General features: G+C 36.4%; 2 protein-coding genes across 2 annotated transcripts in view; both read right to left on the bottom strand.

Moving 5' to 3' along the window:
* Positions 1-360: 360 nt before the first annotated feature.
* LOC139124099 (uncharacterized) overlaps positions 361-18,422 on the bottom strand; it is a 29,726-nt gene continuing 11,664 nt past the window's right edge. Inside the window, exons 4-6 of the mRNA XM_070690238.1 lie at positions 5,313-5,623; positions 4,679-4,777; positions 361-761 (exon numbers count right to left, since the gene is read on the bottom strand). Coding sequence (XP_070546339.1) covers positions 606-761; positions 4,679-4,777; positions 5,313-5,623 — 566 coding nt within the window. The 3' untranslated portion in view covers positions 361-605. The remainder of the gene's footprint in view (positions 762-4,678; positions 4,778-5,312; positions 5,624-18,422) is intronic.
* LOC139123713 (uncharacterized) lies at positions 10,984-14,552 on the bottom strand. Its single transcript, XM_070689870.1, has 4 exons — positions 14,078-14,552; positions 12,635-12,945; positions 12,255-12,353; positions 10,984-11,396 (listed from the first exon to the last, which is right to left on the bottom strand). The coding sequence occupies exons 2-4, from the start codon at positions 12,941-12,943 to the stop codon at positions 11,238-11,240; spliced, it is 567 nt and encodes a 188-aa protein (XP_070545971.1). The 5' UTR covers positions 12,944-12,945; positions 14,078-14,552; the 3' UTR covers positions 10,984-11,237.

Genomic DNA, 18,422 nt, shown 5'->3' on the forward strand with positions numbered 1-18,422 from the left:
GTATATCGACAAATAATGCGTTTTTATCGTCCCAAGGGATAATTTGCTTTCAAGTAAACACAGAAGTGATACGCTTCTACAAATGCAACTGCTGTTAATATCCAACTCAGAAAAAACCACATCATTTTATCAACACTGAAACTCAAAATCAGAGAGAGGGGCAGAGAGAGAGGCAGAGAGAGAGAGAGAGAGAGAGAGAGAGAGAGAGAGAGAGAGAGACGGACGGACGGACAGACAGACAGACAGACAGACAGACAGACATAGCAGAGGGAGGAGAAGGGAGGGAGAGGGAGACAGAGAATGGCTTGCAGAACTTGCGACAACTTTCTTGTTGTCTTCCCTATTTACAGTCGATTATAGTAAGTTCTATTTAGTGATATGTATTTATTGTTCATATCTTCTTCACCAATTACAATATATGTAAACGTATCCTCTTTTTAAGATTGATAATGCAATATGTTAATACACTGAACAACTTAGACAACACTTTGATAAAAAAACAGGACTACAGTGTCTTTACACTTGAAATGAAGATTTAACAATCATTACTCTCTGTGTTTATTCTCTGGTGTCAATCGTTATTCAGTGTCAAAAAGGTTTTGTCATTATGTTTCCATATCAACTTCAGGATGGTGGTACATGCAATAGTACAGAAAGTAGCTGTCACGATGGGTATGGGTGCAGTACACCACATTGGTAGACCATGTAACCTCACCAGAAGGATCCCACCAGATGTCTCCAGCCAATCGCTCCGGGCATTCCTGAAAAACCAAGAAATAGAAACACCATGTCATGTCTCTCACTTGGTCGTGTCCCATTATTGCTATGGTTTTGCAACACAGTTGGAGTTATACTATCTCCACCAAGTAGAAGTAACTTTAAGTGCCTTTAGTTATTTTCAGCAAGTTGTAACTACTATTTTTATAAATGTCCTCCATGTTTTATTGTTCTTTTTTGCAAACCATAGCTACACGGGCATTATTAAAAATGTCAGGTTCTCCATAGTCCCTCAGAGTGGAGGTAAGGTGTTTCATTTGTGTTGTAGAAAACCTGAATATTTGCGCAGAAGGTGTAATTGGTATTTATGATGAATCATAATTCTAATCAGGAATCCGTTTCTAGCATTGCACACACACTCATACATACATACATACATACATACATACATACATACATACATACATACATACATACATACATACATACATACATACATACATACATACATACATACATACATACATACATACATACATACATACATACACAGCATGTGTGTAGTGCATGTCAACTGCACTTTGTCGTTAAAGTGAGAGCATTACATCAAATAATGACACAGTCTACTATCTTCCTGATACTTTGTCTTAACATGCATTTCGCTGAAGAAAAATAAACTGTTGTCGATATATATATATATATATATATATATATATATATATATATATATATATATATATATATATATATATATATATATATATATATATATATATGACCGGGTAAATAATAGTGCAGCAGACATCACTAAAGGTGAACGCCAACCTTTATTCGGTGAACATGACTTTACAAAAAAAACTTAATATACAATTGAAATAAATAAATCTCTCGTACATAGAACAAATATTTACCACTATCGGAAAGCTTTGTGCAAAAGAAAATACAGTTTCTTGAAAGGTTTCTTGAAAGTTTAACGTATACGAACAAAACATTGCAAATAGAATTTGAGGGTGTGAACAAATACGGACACCACAACATCAAAATACGGACACCACGATGTCAAGTCCAAGTGACAAGTCACCTTTGTCTTCACAAATTTACCGACCGTGGAAAATTATACAGGTGGAAATACTTTATGACAAAATTAGCGTCTTACCCCAACCAATAATTCATGCTGTACACCATGACAGTGTCGACAACAGTAGAGTAATAGACGTATTGCAGTCTAGCTGTCATACCAATTCAACAAATCCAGGCCTGCAAAGACCAGGGATAGGTGATGCGACTCCACGACGGCAGCAAAGGTGTACTGCCGTAACGCTGACGTGGCAAGGTATTTATAGTGAAAGCTGTTGCATTGTGGGCGAAGCATTAAACGAGACATAACACGTGAAAAGACGTGATGATATCAAAAGTAATAACAATATCAGAAAGTTACAACTAGAAGTTACCTAAAGTATTTCTCCTAGAATTATAACGGTATTTCTGAGCATAAAATTAATGTGTAATAGCATTTTGCAATCTTTTTTTTGAAAAAGATAAACTTATTTCCACAAAGTCACGAATAAACAAATCTACATAACTGTGAATGCATTCAAATTACAATGCGTCTTGTCTGAAGACAAAAAACCCAAATAATTAGCTTTTTGATTGCAAAGATCATCATATGATTGCATTCAGGATGCATTCTTCTCCCTCAAGTCTCACAAGGCTTGAAAACTTTGTGATAAAATCCTCAGTTTTGTTCATCATCTTATAAGTGAAATATAATGTATTCATCCATGAGGAGAGATTACATTTCAATTGCATGACATAGGATTGAAGGGAAACTTTAATCCCATCAAGAGTAACCAAATTTCGAATATTCCAAACTGTATATTTTACAAAGGAAGTAATACAGTAAATAATGTCAGATGTTGCATTATTATCATTTTCGATTCCTGCAATTGCTAATCTTTTGATATTGATATTATTATCAAAGTTGTGTTTTCTGACAAAGAAACAAATACATTTCTGCCATATTCCTTTAACATATTTACACTCAAATAGGATGTGTTCAAGGATTTCAACATGGCAACAAATATGACATTTTCCTTCACTTAAATTCAATTTTTTTGCCATGCTTACTGTGATTAGGCCTCGATGGAAAATCTTCCAATTTAAATCATTTACTGAATTGCTGACAATTCCTGTTTAATTAAGACGGTTGAATAAAGTAGCATTTTGCAATCATGACACGTTTCACCAAAAGAGCGCCCTCAAGAGGTAAGTATAGGGCATGAAAGTTTTTTTCTCATATATATATATATATATATATATATATATATATATATATATATATATATATATATATATATATATATGTATATATTTATATGTAATCCCATGGTATCGGCTGGAAGTTGTACGACTCCGCGAAAACACTCGTATACGATGACGTCAAACAGAGAAAAATACCCATGGGAATTATATATTTATCACATGAACAGTCTTCTTATTTTTCTTTTGACGTAGATTGATCAAAATTATCGTAACAAATTGCATGAATTTCGTCGCGATTTGTGTTTTACTTACGCGGATTACTTTCATTTAAAGAGTAAAGCGGCCCGTCACCCAGGAGATACTTTCATTCATAAATCCCATCAAGCTGAAATTTGCTACATCAAATGGTATCTCCACCAACCAGACGTACGGATTCGGTCACATGAACGTGTCAATCATTGTCTCGCGCTGTACCGATGCCAAGGCAAGTTGGCCATCGGCGGACATAGCTTTCACCGTGCTAGCGACGGATAACCATAGTATTCAGAGTTACTTAGAATATTTACAATTATATTTATGAAGTAAATGAGACGACACGATCGAAACAGTAATTCTTATTCTCAGAGATGCCGTGGCTTTCAAAATATCACACAAGTTTACGACCTTGGCGAGCGCGAAAGATTCCGTTCGATGACACACTCATTGCATGTCTGTGCCCACAACGTTGCCGTCACCGGTCTCTGCCGGTGTCAACTCGTCAATCCCGATCTCGGTCATCAATGTTTTCGTCTTACGAACTTTGATGTTGACTACACATATCTCGTCCTGGATACATCCTAATTTTGTTGACGGAAACTCTGTTTTGAGTGTTGTCTGAGTCAACTTTCGAAGTACATGAGATTCCTAGCGCTGCACACAGCTCGACAGCTTATGTCTTCGCTACAGCATTATGCCGCGCTGCAAGTTTGATTCCGAGCGAGACTTTACGGAGTTTTTGTGTGATTAAGGAAATTGATCGTTGTTAGTCGGATGACTTTAGGCTTGTGCCTCCTATGTCGCTTTCCCAAAGATTATACTATACTCATTTATTCACTGTTTCGAGGTGTAGGTTTCGGTTTTATCGCCAACCGGGGTCGCCAGGTACGACGTCCACACGACTCGACTGGAGCCGAGACGTTACTGAGCCATTAAAGTAACGATCGTCGGTACATTCGATTCTCGAGAAAAGCTATCGTTTTAGCGACTTGAAATTTCGTTGGACAAATATGCCTTCTATGTTTCCATATCTGGATTTATCGGGTCACCTTTTTGTAAAAATAACGTGCGAGCTAGCACGGCATCGATCACAACAATTGATATGTTCGTGTCGCGACGCCTGCATGTATGAACGGTACCATGAAAGAAAAAGTTCCGGTTGATGACGTACAACAGGGGTAATTCGGATTTCTTATCCGTCCTGTTCTACGTCACACAGGTGGGAATTCGGGCCAGTTCATGTGATAAATATATATATATATATATATATATATATATATATATATATATATATATATATATATATATATAACGAACATGTGATTGTCAAAAAGACACGAAAAGATACATGAGATATCTGATTTATATTACGAGAAAGCGTTCTCTTTAGTCAAACAACACAAATATTAGAAAATTACAACATGTCGAGTCACTGCCTACTTACATCCATTCTGTTGGTTATTGCTCTCAGCTTGTGTCCCTCATAGAGTTCCAGCGTTCCATTTAGGCAAAAGACAACTTCCTCCCCAGCAATCCTCTCCCCCTGAAACGTGAAGATTCAATGACATTGCTTAATATCAATTAGATTTAACATGTACCCAAACGCAATTGAGTGTTTCATGTGGCACTACAAACGAAACACGAAATATTTATAGGACGCTGTTAGAACAATCTTCAACTATAATACTTGTTATTGTATATATCACCGATAGGAAAATGACCTACAGATGTAGGCCTAACATTTTATTACAGTATATAAATAACAGATTGGAAACTGTCTTCGCACTTGATGCACTTTAGCTACTTTAGGCAATCTGTTGTTGCCATCGAAATTCCATAGATAAAACAATGTTTAAAGATTCCAGATATACAACCATAAAAAAGGAAAATAAAATGCGTATGTACATCGACACTCTTTCTCACTCTAACCGGATCTCTGTCGGTCTTACTGCCTCTACGTTTCTGTATCTGTTTCTATCTGTAAATCAATGAATCTCTAGCGCCCATAAATTAAACAAAAACAGGTTAAAACATTTGCGCAAACAGAGAGATTAATGACAGAATTGTTTTGTATTTACCAAATCTGCCGTGTCCACTTTATCTTGTACAACCTCAACGAATCGATATGTTTTTGTACCTTCAATGAACGGACCAATTGCTTTGTAAACATCCTTGGACTCAAACGGTTCACTTTTCTCAAGTTCGTCACGTAAATTCCATAACTCTTCTGTGCATTCTATTTCCTGTTGATTAACTGCGTTTAGCACGACGCCATCATATTCAGTTGCTGTTGCATGTAAACACTTCCATTCCTCAGACACGTACGGATCATCGGAGCCACAGAGAACGATTGGCAACAGGGCGGCAAAGAGGATCACCAACAACATATCTTGAAAAAGAGAGAAAAAGAAATGTAAACGCATTTTCATCCAACTTTTTGCAAGGAAACCGAGAACATTTGTCTTGCATAATCAAGAAATAGAATCAGTGGTCGCAAGGCAAAGCCTGGGACAAGCGAAACACATTCCATTGGTCAAACCATTCATCCATCCACCCGTCAATCTATACGTTTTAAATTAAAATGGCCTAATAACGCAACAAGACATAAAAAACCTTTCTTGCCTAACAGGCCTAAAAAAAGACCATGCACGTACCAGAAGGTTTTTATTAAAATTTGAGTTTAACAAAAGTTTTTTATTCTAAGAAAAACGAAAATTATTAATACCGAATATCATTATTCTTCGTGAGGCATAATAGTTTTTTTTTCAGAATTCGAAACAAATTAATTAAGTATCCAATTATAAATGACTGGCTTAATATTATTTGTAAAATAAAGAAAAATTTGGTACATTTGGTTCATAATCATAATCATAATAATTATGAAGAGTTGTGTCAGCATTTTAACCTTTCACCTCTATATCATCGGAGACGATTTTTAGATACAATATTTTTATATAAATGTGTAAATAATATGTATGACTGTCCTCTTATTGTTTTCTCGTATTACTTATAATGTCCCCCAGAAACTACTAGAACTCGCACAGTCTTTAGACTTCCAGTTAGCAAACTCAATGTTTTTAAGTATTCCGCTTTACAAAGATGTATGAGCACTTTAAATGAACTATGCACTTCAAACCCCGCTATTGACATTTTTTCATTTTACGGAAGTTTTAGACGTTTGGTAAAACTGTCATGTTTAAATTTGTAGACTTTTTTGTTTGTTTTTCATTTCGCTTACTTTTATAATGTTCTGTACTGTGGGTTGTATATTTGTATTTTTAAATTTCTGTATTTTTAAACTTTATGTTTTTTGGAGCCTGTAAATGGGACTTGTTCCCGTTGGTCTTCCTTGAAAGAAATAAATAAGTGATACATGAAGTCTTTCAAAATATCATGGATGTGACTGACCAGCGTGTGAGTGCAGGTAAGAGAGCTATCCTAGCACCAACAAATGCTACAGTAGAAAATATTAATTCGAATTAATGGGCATATTTCCTTCATTATAATACACAAGGGATAATCGAATGAAAGTAAGTTTTGGATGACTGCCACTCTCTGATGCCACCGTGCGTAGCACGGGTTTAATTTTCACTGAAGTACTAAATACAGGTAGCCTATTAGATGACCTGAACAACTCGGTGTTTGTTGGTTATTTCAAAGGGAGCCATATTCTAAAATTCGGGCATGTGCTTCCCGTACATTTGCATTCAAACACTCCAAAATTATAAATAATAATCCTCTAATCACAGAGTTAAACACCTGGGTAATGTTATGCCTATATGATACATATGAACAAAGTGGACGGCATAATATTTTGCCATGGGAAGTGCTGCCAACCTATCAGAATAGAAACTTGTGCCGACAAATAAGGTAATTTTTACGTAAAGCTCATTGATAGCAATCCAACATTGATAAACGGTACTAAATCCTAGTTCTATAACTATTGTAACTTTGGAAGACCTTAACGCTGTATGGATAAGACACAAACAGACATTTATTTCGTTCACTCTAAACATGCATACACACTATTAAATAAAATGTGCGAATGCTTGTGTGAGTTGGTAGCTTTATCTTATCCTACACCTTAAGGTGTAATGCGCCGCAGGGACAAAGCTTTGACCACTCATTTTCTGTAATACTTTACTACGAGCTATGCTGACTTAGTTTGAGGGTAAATAGTCTTTGAAGTAGAAACAAGATCGCTTTTTCTCAAAATCAAAAATTCAATTCCATTGTCTTATACCCAGCTTCGTTGTTACAGTGTCGAAAATATGTCATCATTATTCGATGTCAATTTCAGGGTGGTATATTCAGTATTATATCATACCAGTATTTTGATGGTGCAAACACAGCGATCTGATTGGTCGAGACGCGAAAAGAACCGTGGTATATTGGCGATATACCACGGCTGGCATACGCACTAGCTCTCGACTTGAGTAAAAGTCCTTTTATGACGTAAGGTCTTCACGTATCCTACCAAGGGCCAGACGGATAAAAACAAATAAACTTAGAAGACTGGTACATGTACTTCAGCCAATTTACAGTCCTTGTGTGCGAAAATAGAATTAATTCTATTCAGAGGTCCATATATCTTGTTTTCATGAATTTGACTTTGTTTGTGTACCGTCTATTTACTGTCTGTTCTGTGCTGTTTTGTGTCTGTTTACGACTATTGTCTTACAAATTCTGACCTAGTGTTATTGGATTATGGATTGGTATGATTGCGATTATTTCTGTATTGATACAGATTCTAAGACAAAAATTGATTCCTTCACTCCAAACCAGAATATACGCTACTAAACGATGATTGGATACTTGTGTGAGCTTTTATAATTATCTTATCCCACACGGAAACGTTTAATGCACCAAGGAACAGAGCTTGGGCCATTCTTTGTTTGTAATAATTTGCTTTTCGTCAAACTATGCTGGCTAATGGTGAATCCATTGTCGTAAATATGTATTGTTTGTAATATGGGATTTTCCGTCACAGAATTAAGAAGGATACTGTGGCAAATTTAATATAACCACATGCGTAAATAGTAGGTTTATTGTTTTCCGAAAGTTAAACAGTGCATGGTGTCTCTTGATTTTTATTGTTCATTAAATATGACACGGAATGGATTGGCATTTCCTTTTAAAGACCAATGTAACAGCGAAAGCGCAGGTATTCAGACTCACATGTCAGCAATATTTTTCCTGATCTACAGCGTATGCTGTTCATTTTGGAGTAAGTACATTTTTCACCGTCTTAGTTTTGTAGAAATCAGAAAGTTAACCCTCCCCCAAGTGTTAATACAGAAAAGGCGACTATTTAAAATTTCAAATATCGGTAATTTGTTTCCATAGTACAATTATTTATAAGATGACCCTCGTACTCATTCTTGTTTTCGTCAGAAGTTTGACTACTTCTTCAAGGATGATGTCAGACATATTTGCGTAAGATATTGTTTCAATACATTTAACAACATTCATGCAAGATTCATAGAGTATCGCGGATATAATTTGATATAAGGTTAACAGATTCAAGATGAACACAAGATGTTTAATAGTTAGGAGTTCTCATAGGCAATACTAAGTCATTTTAATCGTTGAGATCATGGAATTCGAGGGATATCAGGAATTCAATATCTAGGCACAGTGCATTCAGGACCTATGAAGTTTTCGATTGCCAGAATTTGAAAATTATTCATTTTTTTTGCAAACATACAAATGGTTTCTCAATTTTTAAAATATTTTCTAAACATCATTGTCGCTGCGAAGTTTGTACAACATTTGAGAAGATATTTTTCTTTCATTTCGACCAATCATCCTGTATTGTAACACTTCACTGTCCGTCCCGAATTATCGCTTCGAGACAGCAAGTTCCAATCAGACATATATCGAGCAATAGTGCACTCTTCGATTATCCGAAAAGGTGGTTTGCATTCAAGTAAACTCATAAATTATACTCACGCAGACATCCTCTCATAACGAATATTCATCTAAGCAAAGTGTAGTTTGAAGATTGTTTTGTGAAGTGTAATTGTACTAAATACATCCCTCGATGTTACTCTCCTACTCAAAAAATATCAATTTTGAGACTTAAATTGAGAGAGAGAGAGAGAGAGAGAGAGAGAGAGAGAGAGAGCTTGCAGAACCTGAGACAACTTAATTGCTATCTCCCAATCTACAGTCGTAGACGGTAAGTGCGTATAATATCACAAGCTATGGTGATTGATAGATATTTATATCACATACATAGACCCAGTTATCCCTATAGTATGACGTCACACTATAGGTATATGACTACGATGAATCCATATTCCACATGTGGTGGATATGGGACCCGGACTACTTTTAAAACGTAAACAAAAAATCAGCTGTTCAGAAATTATTTTCAAAAGTGGGAGGGTAATGAAGCACAAGGAAATATAGAGTATTAAAATATATGTGTAGAATACAAAATACCGTCGATACTAGAATGTTTATGAATTTGTGTTTCTTCGTCGTTGATTTGCGATTGAAACGTTTGATTTCTACACCACTGACATTTAATACGCTATGTTACCGGCATTTTGTGTTGTCTACCTCGTCAAAAGAGCCCCTGTCGATGTCCATCAAACAACATAATTAGCATAGCCGATAACCCAAGACACGTACCAATCATCCCTGCAGCAGTAAGAATGTTTACTGAGGCAACATTGATGGGTTTCAAGTTCAACATCACGATCAATGCTGCCGTGGTAAGTCAACGAATCGAGCCCCCGGGTCGAGCCGAGGAAGCGAAGGGCGTTCATCGTTTTCTGACAGCAATGACGATACTCCGGACTCATCAGAAGAAACGCTATTTTACTTTTCAAGAGCGACGAGTTCACGAGGTTATCAGTGTACTTAAAGGTGCAAGCTATTGCTTTGTCTATGCATTTTGTGCACCACGTTGTATTGTACCGTGTTGTTTAACTTCCGTCGTCTCGCGTCTGAGCTCAGAAAGACTTGTTGCTCGTAGTCTTACCGATTGAGTCAGTGCCGAACACTGTTCTTCGTTATATTTAAACAAGCTCATTTTATTCGTAAAATATTAAACATACAATTGATAATTTCGTAACACATAATAATTGGTAAATTTAAAAATTCCATACAAACTTTGCAAAGTATAAATCTTTGAATGATGTTCGAATATTGACAAAAATAACCCATTCCCGGTAGACGTATACCGCAGCTGAGAGTCGCGACGTCCCGCACCTAGCGCTTGCACGTCCAATAATTTTATGAATGAATTTTCATTCAAATTGATGTTATAGTAATTACCAAATAAATACCTTGTATTTAAAATCCATAGTCTTTCCTATTTCCGCTTGATTCGCACAGAAAAAGCCCTACTAGAGATGCTAATTATCCATAGGAGCAGCTTCGGCGCACTCGAAGTTTACCTCGACATGTACAGCTGAGCGCAGTCAAGTCAGCTGTGACCCAGCGACGACCGCATAACACAAGCGTATGAATTCTTGTAAAATACTCCCTCTCCTTATTTCGCAGTAATTATCATTCCTGAAAGGTTTATTCACGGAAAACTGGGTCTATGCATGTGATAAATATATAATCCCCCCGTATTCCTCACTCGTGTGTCTGCGTCGCGGACTCGTGATTCCCCGTGTAGCGGCCGTATCCCCCCTCGCCTACGGCTCGGAGGGATACGGCCGCTACACGGGGATCACTCGTCCGCGACGCAGCCACACTCGTTCGGAATACGGGGGGATTATATATAAGTATCTCCCTAGCTTCATGGATTACAATACATTGAAATTTATCCTCCTCCTTAGGATGAATCATGCACTATCCTTATTATTTAACAGAACACCTTAGACAATATCACGGAAAATAAAGGGCACAATTCGGAGCTATTGTTCAATGATCTCTATAGGGAAAAGGAGCTACAGTTTCTTTGCAGTTAAAATGAAACTTTAAAAAGTCATAATCCATTTGATTCTCTGATTTCCATGGGCATTGTTCCAGTGCCAAATTTGTCATTCTGTTTCAATATCAGTTTCAGGATGGTGGTACAGGCAATAGTATAGGAAGTAGTCGTCAACATGGGTATGCATGCAGTACATCACATTCGTAGACCATGTAACCTCTCCAGAAGGATTCCACCAAACTTCTCCAGCCAATCGCTCAGGGCATTCCTGAAAAACCGTAGAAAGGAGAAAGACCAAATCAGGTATTCAGCACGGTCTTGTATGTTTATCGCTATGGTATAGCCATTTGGATAGTAAATCTCTGTCGCCATCAACAGGATGTAACCTGACGATACACAAGTTGGAAATTTTGCTGAAGTTGTCACTCCTGTTATATTAATGTCAACTATGTTAATTGTTCGATTCTACAAAACATGCTTAGATGAGCAATATTAAAGTTGTTAGTTCTACTGGACCAGAAGACTGGCGTAGTGTAAAAGCTACCATAGTATAATCTAGAAAGAACTATAATGTGGAGTAGAATCATCTTTTAGCAATAATACTGTACATAAGTGATATATATATCATGCATGCATATGTATGCATGCAAACATACATACATACATACATACATACATACATACATACATACATACATACATACATACATACATACATACATACATACATACATACATACATACATACATACATACATACATACATACATACATACATACATACATACATACATACATACATGCATGCATGCATGCATGCATGCATGCATGCATGCATACATACATACATACATACATACAATACTGGAAAATGAATTATGTAAATATAAATGAGCTGCCGTCTTGCATTAATTTGTCAACATCAACAACAACAACAACAACAACAACAACAACAACAACAACAACAACAACATGGGTTAGCATAGACAAACAGGCTGGGTTGATGAGTCCAAGACTTTCGACATGATGACGAGAGTAAAACGAAAAAGTTTCTTCTTAAATTAAAGAACACAGATATTAGAAAATGATAAACATTAAAACTCATCGAGTTTTTCAGCTTACTTACCTCCATTTTGTTGCTTTTTGCTCTCAGCTTGTGTCCGTTATAGTAGTCTAGCGTTCCATTGAAACACATGACCACTTCTTCACCTTTAATCCTGGATCCCTGAAACATGAGAAAACAAAGCAAGTGATATGCCATTAATCTCAGGCATCCTAACAATAAATTGAACTATGTAAAAAAATTAAAGATCTCACACCCATTACAACGAAAACAAAATGAAGTACACATCTACATTCCTCTTTCGACACTCTGCCTCTCCCTCGATCTCTGTTGTTCTGCCTCTGTCGCGAAAGGAAGAATCTCTATCGCCAACGAATTCGACAGTAAGTGTCAACACTTGCCAAAAAACATATACAAATGAGAGAACTAAATCTTCTATTTACCAAATCTGCTGTGTCCAGTTCGTCCTGTAGGACGTTGACGAGTCGAAATGTTTTTGTTCCTTCAATGAAGGGACCAATCATTTTGTAAATATACTTGGTCTCAAATGATGTACTTTCCTCAAGTTCGTCACGTAAATTCCACAACTCTTCCGTGCAGTCTATTTCCTGTAGAACAACTGCGTTTGTCACGACACCGTCATACTCAGTCACTTTAAGATGTGAACATTTCCATTCCTCAGACACGTATGGGTCATCCGAGTCACAGAGAACGATTGGCAGCAGGGTGGCAAAGAGGAACACCAACAGCATGTCTTGAGAATGAAAAAAGAGCGGATATAAATTCTATATTTAAATGAATTATTTTTGGACATGTGATGGTGTAAGATCACGCGTACTCAAAAGCAAATTTTAAATTCCCTTAAACTTTCCCCGAGTGAATTTGAATGCCAGTCTTTGATAATCAAGAATGTAAATTAACAGGGCAAAGGCCGGACTGAGAAATGAAAAAACGAAATTGAGTGAATGAAATAAAGTAAAAAAAGTCTTGGACGAGAGAAACATATAAATAATACTTACAGTAAAAAATTGGCCGACTAGCGGGAAATACATACTCGTTAAAATAAAGAGCAAAGTTAGTACCTGACGAAGGGTTGCATCCGAAACGTCTGCTCATTTGAGTCTCTGCTTTGCAAATGTTTTATTTCCCGCTCGTCGGTTAGTATTTTACTGTATTTGTTTTAACTTTGCTCTTTATTTTAACGAGTACTGTATTTCCCGCTAGTCGGCCAATTTTTTACTGTATTCCTTCACACTTGCTGCAGTTTTATCCCTCTTTTGAGGTCATTTGTAATTTACATAATACTTATCCATGCTTTAAATTAAGAATGACATTTTTTAACTCCCTGGGAAAAATTAAAATTGTCTTTTCATGCAATAAATCTTTGAAAAAAATGTTTACCTCAGAGGCGAGAAAAAAACCCAAGAAAAGCAGCATAATAATTTAAGAAGAGAATATAAATGTCTGACTGCCCTGCAAACCGCTCCTCACTTTAAGCGAAAATCATGAAATGGGCTCTTCGAATTCCCGTTTTTTTGAGCGTTGTAAGTCGTTTTGCGGCCTTCAAAACGTAATGATGTAATGTGATAATAGTGTTCAATGGCAGGAGAATGGCATTAAGTAATTAATAATATCATTAAGAATCGTTGCAAAAAAGATAGATTGAGGCATACGGCTTTGACGTCCAGGACACTGGATCATCGTATAATTTCCGTGCTAAACGACTCACAATTTTAGAAATAGTTTGAGTATTTTTGAAAAGGCAATTTGAACACGGTAACTTTTATCATCGCAACGGGAGCAGTCTAGTAATCAGGGTACTACATGATCTACATGAAAATCAAGACGCACTGCAATATAACTACAATAATTTATAAAGTACTCACTGGAAGCCAGGTACTATTTTCTGTTTCGTGAACGTAACTGCACTGCAATATCGTGTTATCTGCGCAATGCTTTAAACTCGCAAATTTATATTCGCGAAAAAGTTGTTTTTAATAACTTTGAGGTTATTTAACGCTGAAATAGTAAGCTTAGCAAAAGACTGGCAATGTAACAGCCGTCAAAATAAACCATTAAGAAATTGCAGATGTTACATAATTGATTGCCGGCAATATTGAAACGTGTTTATTGGCGAAATTTTTGTCCCACTTCCTTTCTATTGCTCATATAGTGCCGTGTAGTCTCAATTTGAATATTTTTCTCAGGAGCTGGTACTGAAAAATGGTGCGACAATTACAAGAACTACTATATTCACTGCTTAAAAGATAGTGTGAAATTTCCAGTAGCTCTTTGACTGTTGATTTCACTATTTTTGTTGTAATATCGAATAATTCATTTTTATTTAAATAATTTATGTTTACATACGTAGCATTCAGCTTGGCGACTCATACAGAAGCATACTTTGTCATATACTTGTGGGAATTCCACGGAAAATAATGTAGTTTGCCCGATTTGGTGAGCAAGTATCTAGGTCCACTTGTCCAAGAAGTCTACATGACACAGGAGTTATTACTTATGCCATGGTCAAGGAGGCTATGAAGAAACATGCTGCACAGATATTGGGATTAACAGAGACCTGGTGTGGTGGACTCCCTTACTTGCCGTTAGACACCACGAAAGGTCCGGTAATGGGTATCATTCGATGCATATAAATAACCTACAAGGTCACTGGATTAAATGGAAACTAGCGTTCGCGTGTAAACCACTATGCTATTGTGGCACAAGGACGACATTAATTGTTTAAGTTTTTGTCAAAGTGAGCGAGCCTGAACAGTGTTTTTCGACCTTCCAGACGTCATTCCGACCGAAAACCAGCTCTCTCGGTTCAATTTGGTTAATTAAAAATCAAAAGCAAAATGACCGGTGTTAATTTATTACATCTCACTCAAGTGAGCGAACGCAATGAGAAAAATACGCCAATTCGTTTCTGATATCATCTTTGGGTGTGATCATCCGCAAGTGTTAATCCGCCGAATTGTAAATGCAATATGTACATTACGCTAAGTATCTTACAAACGGCTGTTGCACTTAACATCAATCGGAGGTTAGACAGCTTACACATCTATTTTAGCTTTATTTGTCTTTTCAATTCGAAATCAGTTGGGCTTTGTACGATTGATTTGGTAGAAACACAAAAATATACCAGTGGAAGTATGTAATGGAAGAATTTACAGTGTAAACACATCTACCGTTTAGTGAGTGGTCTGTCGACAAAGTACTATGATCCATTTTTGTTTCCTCTTGTGCATCATTAGATTATATTTCTAGGCATTGTAGTTAAATTGTTGGAAAATTAGGGATAAAGCAGTCACTTTATTATTGCTACAAACGTCATAATGTTACGGATCAGAACAACTGTAATAATTAATGGACCACAAAATACAGATCGACGACATTGGGCTGACGCAATTTGTGGTTAGTCAATTGAGGGTATTCAAAAACCAACATCTTCTAAAATTAAAGGATTGCTTGTAATATATTTGCATCTAATTGTCAAAAAATTATAAATAATGATGTTAAAATCGCGGAGAAATATGTCAGGGCAATAATACGCCTATATGACACAAATGTACTAAAAAATTGACATGTATATATATTTGCCACAGAAAGTGCCACCAAAATAGCACCCTTGTTTAACGACAGATGTGCTCGTAAACACGGCCATTTTCACGTAAGGATACAGCCATAGCAATCCAACTATCACTGAGCCAAAAAGAAGTAACATTTTAATGCTAAAACATTGTTAACGTAAATGTGCGTTCCAAATATTGTTTAAACCCGATCTGTTGGTCTCGATATTCCATATTCCAGACAGATATATTATTACACAACAACTATAGACTAGCAGTAGCACATAGACATCAGGCCGATATCAGCTCTAGTGTACGACAATAAGAGCGGAATTCTCTATGGATCCATACTCTAAAAGTAATCTCTTTCCTTCACTCTAAACAGACATATATACTACTAAACGGTGGTTGAATACTGATGTGAGTTGGTAACATTATCTTATCCCATATCTTAAGGTATAAGGCACCTCTAAGGGATAAAATTTGACCACTCATTTGATAGTTCCTGCTTTTCGTTGGACTATGCTAATTTTTAATGCCTTCGCCGTAAATGTAGTGCTTGTAAACAGTGATTTTTCCCCGTAGAGTTGACAAGGATACACGGCAATTTTAAATATAAAATGTAGAAAAATTCAAAGTAAATTTTTCCTCAAAAAGTGAAACTATGCATTGTGCATAGCAAAACCGAGCAATTTTGCCTTGACTTTGAGATCATGGAGGTCGAGAGGTAACGAATTCACAATAAGATCTTAGGTCGATGCAATCGGGATTTAAACGTACCAAATTTCGGATTTCTGGAATTTGAAAATTTTTGTATATTATGAAATGCAGAAGATTTTCACAAATAAATCGTTTTACAATTGTTTCTCGAAACATCATCTTGGCTACAAATTTTGTAGAAAAATATCTTCTCTGTAGATATCTTTCTTTCATTTTAACCATTCCTCAACATACGTAAATGTAAAACTGTCCGTCCCTAAATATCGATGCAAGAAAGCAAGGCATCGTTAGCATAATCAGTCTATAGGAAAGTCCCAATCGGTTATTGGCCTTCAAGTCAATGAAGTAATTATAGTCTCGACGGGTTGAAAGATGTGTTTCCGTGGAATATATCCTTTACATATTGCGATCCACAACAGAAATAACCATTTTTTTAAATTGTAAACCTGAAAATTTGAGAGAGAGAGAGAGAGAGAGAGAGAGAGAGAGAGAGAGAGAGAGAGAGACAGACAGAGACAGACAGGTGATTTTTGTTAGTCAATTGAGGCTATTAAAATACCATCTTCTGAAATAAACATATTGCTTGTAATATATTGCATCTGAGTGTCAAAAAATTATAAATAATAATATTTATATCGCGGAGAAATATTTCAGGGCAATGTTACGCCTATGTGACACAAATGTGCTAAAAATTGACACGTATACAATGTTTGCCACAGAAAGTGCCACCAAAATAGCACCCTTGTTTAACAACAGGTGTGCTCGCAAACACGACCGTTTTCATGTAAAGGGAAAGCTATAGCAATCCCACAATCACTGGGCCAAACAGAACTACATTTTAATGCTAAAAACATTGTTAACGTAAATGTGCGTTCCAAATATTTAAACTCAATCTGTTGGTCTCGATATTCCATATCTTGGGCCAGACAGATAGAGAAATACACAACTAGACTAGCACATAGACATCAGGCCGATATCAGCTCTAGTGTACTCTTAAAGTAATCTCTTTCCTTTACTCTAAACAGACATACATACTACTAAACGGTGGTTGAATACTAGTGTGAGTTGGTTACATTATCTTACCCTAAATCTTAAGGTATAAGGCACCTCTAAGGGAAAAACTTTGACCGCTCACTTGATAGTTCCTTCTTTTCGTTGGACTATGATGCCGTCGCCGTAAATGTAGTGTTTGTAATGTGTACTTTTCTCCACACAGAGTTGACACAGGATACAACGGCAAATGTAAATGTACAAAAATTCAGGGTAAATTTTCCTCAAAAGTAAACTCTGCATAGTGCATAGCAATATCGAGCAATTTTGCCTAGACTTTGAGATCATTGGGCTAGAGAGGTAATGAATACACAATAAGATCTTTGGTCAATGCAACGAGGATTCAAACGTGAAAAAAATTGGATTTCTGGAATTTGGCATTTTTTGTATATTATGACCCGCAGAAGATTTTCACTAATAAATCCTTGTTACAATTGGTTTTCGAAACACCATCTTGGCAACAAATTTTGTAGAGGCAATATCTTCTCTGTAGATACCTTACTTTAATTTTAACCATTCCTCCAAATATGTAAAACAAAAAACTGTCCGACCCCAAATATCACTGGAAGAAAGCAAGGCATCGTTAGCATATATAGTACATAAGAAAGTCCCGATAGGTGATTGGCGTTCAAGTCATTATTATAGTCTCGAAAGGTTGGAAGATGTGTTTAACGTGGAATATATCCTTTAGATATCACTATTCACATCAGAAAAAAATAATTTTATAAATTGTAAACCTGAAAATCTATGAAAGAGAGAGAGAGAGAGAGAGAGAGAGAGAGAGAGAGAGAGAGAGAGAGAGAGAGAGAGAGAGAGAGAGAGGGAGGGAGAGAGAGAGGGGGAGGGAGGGCTTGTAGAGCCTGTGACAACTTACTTGTTGTCTCCCAAA

This window comes from Ptychodera flava (genome assembly GCF_041260155.1).
Source record: "Ptychodera flava strain L36383 chromosome 23 unlocalized genomic scaffold, AS_Pfla_20210202 Scaffold_23__1_contigs__length_28996876_pilon, whole genome shotgun sequence".
Lineage (NCBI taxonomy): Eukaryota > Metazoa > Hemichordata > Enteropneusta > Ptychoderidae > Ptychodera > Ptychodera flava.